The following is a 5,581-nucleotide window of genomic DNA, read 5'->3' as shown; positions in this document are numbered from 1 at the left end:
AACGAATCATTCTCTGTGAACTAATCTTTCGCCGTGAACGAATCATTCTCTGTGAACTAATCTTTCGCCGTGAACTAATCTTTTGCTGTGAACGAATCATTCTCTGTGAACTAATCTTTCGCCTCGTTCTCGCAGATTCGTTTCATTTGTCATGTGAAAGAGCTCGGGTAGTTTTTGCTCTCATTCATCTTCACATTGTGGTGTGTTTTTATTTCTTAGCTTTTCACATGGTTTTAATTACTTATGGCATTTTGTGTACTTTTTTAGACTTTGTCAGCGGGAGCAAAAAATGTTGCCTTATTTAGTGTCGGAGAACCACAGCCTTCTTTACAACGCCCACAATAGGGCTAAAGCGCCACCTGCTGTAAAACGAATGATTAGTTCAAGATTCGTTCACGACTCGATCATTTTACTGTTCGAGAGTCAAAGATTCGAATCAATAAAACGAGTCGGTCTTCCCATCACTAGTATGGAGGAATTTTAATGGGGATATTAGACAATACACCTGGAGTCACGCTCATGGTAATCACAAATCTGGTGTCATCTGGAGATGCTGTGCTCTGTTCAGGATGTTTTTTAAATCCATTTAAATTTAAACTGGTTAATTGTGTTACATAACGTAACATTACAACTGCAACCAAGGCAACAAATTAAAGTTAGAAGAGATTAGATTCCTTCAAACTTCAATGTGTAATCTGGCACATCATTCGTCAGATAATTGTCCTTCCGAGACAAACTCTTCGGACTAAGAAGACTCGCTGCATACAGCGGAACTGTATTAGGGACATCCCTCACATACGCGAAGACCTGAGAAGTTTGGAACTTTGCACTGTATCAAGTGCATGAGCCCCCATAGCACAGCATTGAAGTTTTTTCTTCCTCAAAATCTAATCATGCTAGTTTTTCCCTTCCATTTATGATCAAAACACTGTACATGTTTCCTTCTCAGACACAGTTGTCACTTCTCTGTCACAATCTGTGCCAACTGTTGTGCCAAACAACATCAAAATGCTTTGTGAAATTGTAACAGTTTTGGTCATGATTTTGGTTGCATACATTTAGAAAGTTGGATTTCTACTTTTCACCCAGTTATTAGAATACAGTTCAGATTGTTCCTGTTCGTGGTGGAGTCAGAGGAGGTCTTCCTGGGGCCTGAATATTATGTGTAACAAAATGTGGAAATGTTTACTAAGAACAAGGAGTCATGCTAAGACTTCACAAAAATAAGGTTACTGGAAGGTTACAGAACACAAAGGGGATATGAAAGTTAGGTTACAGAAGCTTTAGTACCTCTTTACAACAGTGGCTTGGGTGACGCAAGTGCCGTGCCTTTTGCTTACAGCAAAGAAAAACATCAAAATAAATGTTATTCAGATAAAATAACTGAGTTTTTCATATTCGAATCTGCCAAACTAAAGGTTATGTGACCGTTTATACACCTTCAAAGGCTGGCCTAAAAGTTATGCTAATATCAGCCTAGGCTAGGTAAGTTTTTAAGAAAAACTTACCTAGCCTCCTCTGCGTTTCCCTAATGAAACCTACTATGTAGGTGAACATGTGAGTTCTTAAAATCAAATGTTGAAATTCAACATTTTTAAGAACTCGCAAGCATTTTTATGCTATGTCAAGTATCACTTGTTGCTGTTAATGCTAAATAAGAGCTTCACACCTAAAAGTAAGTATTACTTAGGAAACAGTTTGAGCCCAGATATGAATTCATATGCATCATACGAAGTTACAAAATAAGTTGTTGCACACAGTTAATTGGCATTTAAATAGATAAACAATTATCACTATCTTGATCAAATCGAGCTAATATTTAAAAATAAAATTATATTCTGATTCCAGAGCCAGAGCGCCGTCATTACAAACTAAATCTTCTAACTTGCACATGTGTTTGCACTTGCTTTGTCCAGCCCTTTACAGAATAGGAATATTTTAAATGAATGTTCCAATTGTTGTAACAGTCATGTTGCTGCCCTTCCCTCTTTGTCGATGAGAGTAATGTCGTTTTATCACCCTTAAAACAAAGGAGGAAAAAAGAGAGAGAGAAAAAAACAAACAGTTAGCAGGTTTAACTGGTTCTTGAGTTTGTTTATTGTAATAAGGAAGGTGTTGAGGGAACCGGTTGGGTGTGGTTTACAAACAAATCTGCTTTGTCACGTCACTATTATGACTGCTATTGCCAGCTACACATGCGTGTGTCATAATTCCAATTTTTTTTGTGTTTTGAGGCCATGATTTTCATCAAAACTAAATTGCGCATTACTTGCCTGTTCTTATTCATCCAGCTCGCAGCTTTGCTGCTCTGCAAGGGATATCAGAAAAAGGTAACCTACATCTTTCAGATTTTCTGTGAGCCAGACGCCACCAGTTCATCGGGCCTCAACCACACTGCCTCAGACAGCAATGGAACCTACTGTCCAGGGACATCCATTTTGACAGGTGAGTTATTTTAATCGACTTTGTAACACAACTGGTGTAAAAAAAACAAAACAACAACAACAACAACTTTACAACCCCCATTAGCTTTCCTCCCGTCACATCATCATACATCTCCTTTTTACTTTTGCATGTTACATTTACAACGTAAGTAGTATTTATTCACCACACAAGGCTTACATTGGACTGCCCTAACTTTTTTCATCTCGAGTGGGTCACAGCGCACGCCAACTTGCTCTAAGCAGAACTTGACTAGCACTAATCAAGGCAGCCGGCTCCGACACACAAGGAACAGATTACAGTGCGCATGTGCGCTACAACATGGTGCGTTCAGGTTCCTAACAACCGTCAGAAAAAGTACAACATTGTACCAGAACATAAACATTTATTCATCAAACGTCACCATAACAAATGCACACAGATAATTATCAACGCTAAACATGTCACTAGTCACTAGATGGCAGCATTGTAGCTTTTTTTTTTATTAATTTATGTTGATGACCAGGGGGATGTATGCAGAATGCTGCTGCCAGCGATTCTTACAGTGGTTCGTATAGATAGATAAATAACGCTGCTGCCAGCGATTCTTACAGTGGTTTGTATAGATAGATAAATAACTATTACCAACTATTAACAAAATACCAGTATTTTAATTATGTTCCATAGGGGGCAGAAAATAATTGAGAAACACTGTTTTAACCCATCACCTTAGTGAGCAGGCGACACTTAACTTCCACCAACTTCCCCGCTATATTAATACTGGTATTGGGTGGTATGGAGCAGCAGCGCCACATAGTGGTGACTGCGGGCACAACAAGGGAAATATGATTGGCCACAAGAGGCACAACCTCTTTCCTCCACTGGTCTACCACATTTAGACACACAACGAGATTTCCTTGAATACCTCTCCATCGTCCTTTTATTTTTCTTGTTGGACCTGTCAGTTTTGGCGTTTTGTTATTAAACGAATCGACCATTTACCCGCTGTTTCATTCCTTGCCTGAGACTACCTACGAGGTGATTTCTTCAGTTTTGGTGCTGTGACTATGGGGAGAAGAATACCCTCTAATTGGTACCGTGCTTACGAACGAAGAAGGGCCAAATCGTTCAACTGGGCCGTGAACCAGATCGAAACATAGCAAGACTCTTTCAACAAGTCACCATGGACTTTATTTCCTTCAATGACTCTGGTCACAGCCACCTTGTGATTCCAGGGGTTATTTTGATGGCATTTGAAGCAGCTGCCCTGCCATGTATGAGGTACTGAGCTCCAAAAGATCTTCCCATTTTTGGAGGTTGCTGGTCTCTTTGGACCAGTGAACTCCTCATCACACTCATTTTTGGACCTCATCACACTCATCAGATGTGTCTGTCTTCTGGATGATACTCCACATTGTCTTCCTCCTCAGAAACCTGCTCATCTGAATCGTTATATTGCTCTGTGTCCTATCCCTCATTTTCACCAAAAATATGATTCAGTACTTGGCTCACTGTAAATCTTCTACTCATTTTTGCATGCTGCAAATTGTAAATGTGCACTCTGCAATGTCAAATGGACACTCACATTAGTGAATTCACCTCACATTTCTGGACATGGCCCTGTTTGTTTGTTTTTGTTCAGATATACTGGAAAACCACGTAAAATGAGACTCCCCTAAAGCTCACATGATTAGGAGAGGAGCTGGCTGTCAGTGTGTCAGCTGACAGTGCACTTATGATTTCAGTTTTGGCTGTAATTATTGCTTTATAATCGTATTGTAACTGGGTCGAAACTGACCTTAACAACACAAAGTTCATAATTTCCACCAGAGCGTTTTAGAATTTAGAATTTAGAATCTAGAACAGCTGAGAGACCATTTCCAAACATGCTTTTTACCCAACTAGATTTTAGAACACAGTTGGGTAGATGATATAACTTATAAGGTAAGGAGATGTCTAGAAGGGGAATTTAGGAATTTATTTATGTATATCCTGTTATTATTACACAAGAAGGAGTTACTAGTAAATACTGCAAAATGGATCAACACAATCTAAGGTACTTGTAAAGAGTAACCACTGAGGGGAACGATAGAAAAATGAATCAAAGGAAAACAAGAAGATGAAGAAAGGTGAAAGATTCAGTTAACAAATAATTGTTTGATAATTGTAGGTCAACTCAGGTCATTTAAAGGTGTAAACAAATTTAAATTCTCCTACATGATGATGAATTATGTTGTGTTTTTTCTTTTCTTTTTCTTTTTATTACCAGTGCTCACCTCTTCCTTTCTGCTCACAGGTGGACCCCTTGTTGTCAACTTTCCATCAGGGCTCATTCTAGCCGATGTTGAGAAGAAAAATCCACTGGTAACTCCAGGAGGATGTTACAGCCCCCCTGACTGTGAGGCAAGACATCGAACAGCCATCATAATTCCTTACAGACACAGGGAAAACCACTTGAAGTACCTGCTCTATCATTTACACCCGTTCCTGCAGAGACAACAGCTCAGTTACCAGATTTATATTATTAATCAGGTACTGCAATCACCTAATATAACATCCATTCAACAACCGTCCAAAAAATGAAAAATACATTTGAAAAATACTCCAGGAAATACAAACAATCCTGCATCATGTTTCCATGTTATCACACTGCCCAGTTTGCATGCAACGTTTGCATGCTGTAATTTTGATGTTCTATCACTGTCCATCCAAAGCTCGTAGTCTAGGCTACAACAACCCAGGAGCGAGTCTAGGCGTGGGCAAACTTATTGACTCGCAGGCCACAATTGTCGTGTGAACTAAGATAAATGACACATAAAAGACATGCATAAAGGCTAAAATGATTTTAATATTTTCTAAACCATCTATTGGGGGTATTGGGTATCAGGGATTGCACGGAAAAGGCAAAAGTATAATGATAAATAAATTATGCCATTTATAAAAGTTTGGCGGACCGGATTAAAGACAAACTTACAGTTAACTAATTTAAAAAGTAACTCTAAAGAGAGTATTGATGAGTTAAGTTGATGACTTCTGGGGTAGTTTATCAAAATTGATAAGTCTGAGTGTAACACAAGTGTTTGATAAATCTCTAAATTGCTTTGCCTCTGCTCTTATTAATAATAGATAGATAGATAGATAGATAGATAGATAGATAGAT

At 38.7% G+C, this 5,581-nt stretch overlaps 1 protein-coding gene across 1 annotated transcript in view; it reads left to right on the top strand.

Annotated features, from left to right (window-relative positions):
* The first annotated feature begins 1,822 nt into the window (after window positions 1-1,822).
* LOC103388849 (beta-1,4-galactosyltransferase 3) overlaps window positions 1,823-5,581 on the top strand; it is a 9,074-nt gene continuing 5,315 nt past the window's right edge. Inside the window, exons 1-2 of the mRNA XM_008324048.3 lie at window positions 1,823-2,445; window positions 4,718-4,953. Coding sequence (XP_008322270.1) covers window positions 2,238-2,445; window positions 4,718-4,953 — 444 coding nt within the window. The 5' untranslated portion in view covers window positions 1,823-2,237. The remainder of the gene's footprint in view (window positions 2,446-4,717; window positions 4,954-5,581) is intronic.

This window comes from Cynoglossus semilaevis, chromosome 13 (assembly GCF_000523025.1).
Source record: "Cynoglossus semilaevis isolate Cse_v1.0 chromosome 13, Cse_v1.0, whole genome shotgun sequence".
In the NCBI taxonomy this organism is placed as follows: Eukaryota; Metazoa; Chordata; class Actinopteri; order Pleuronectiformes; family Cynoglossidae; genus Cynoglossus; species Cynoglossus semilaevis.
The sequence above is the reverse complement of the archived record's forward strand: the minus strand, read 5'-3'. Positions and strand labels throughout refer to the sequence as shown.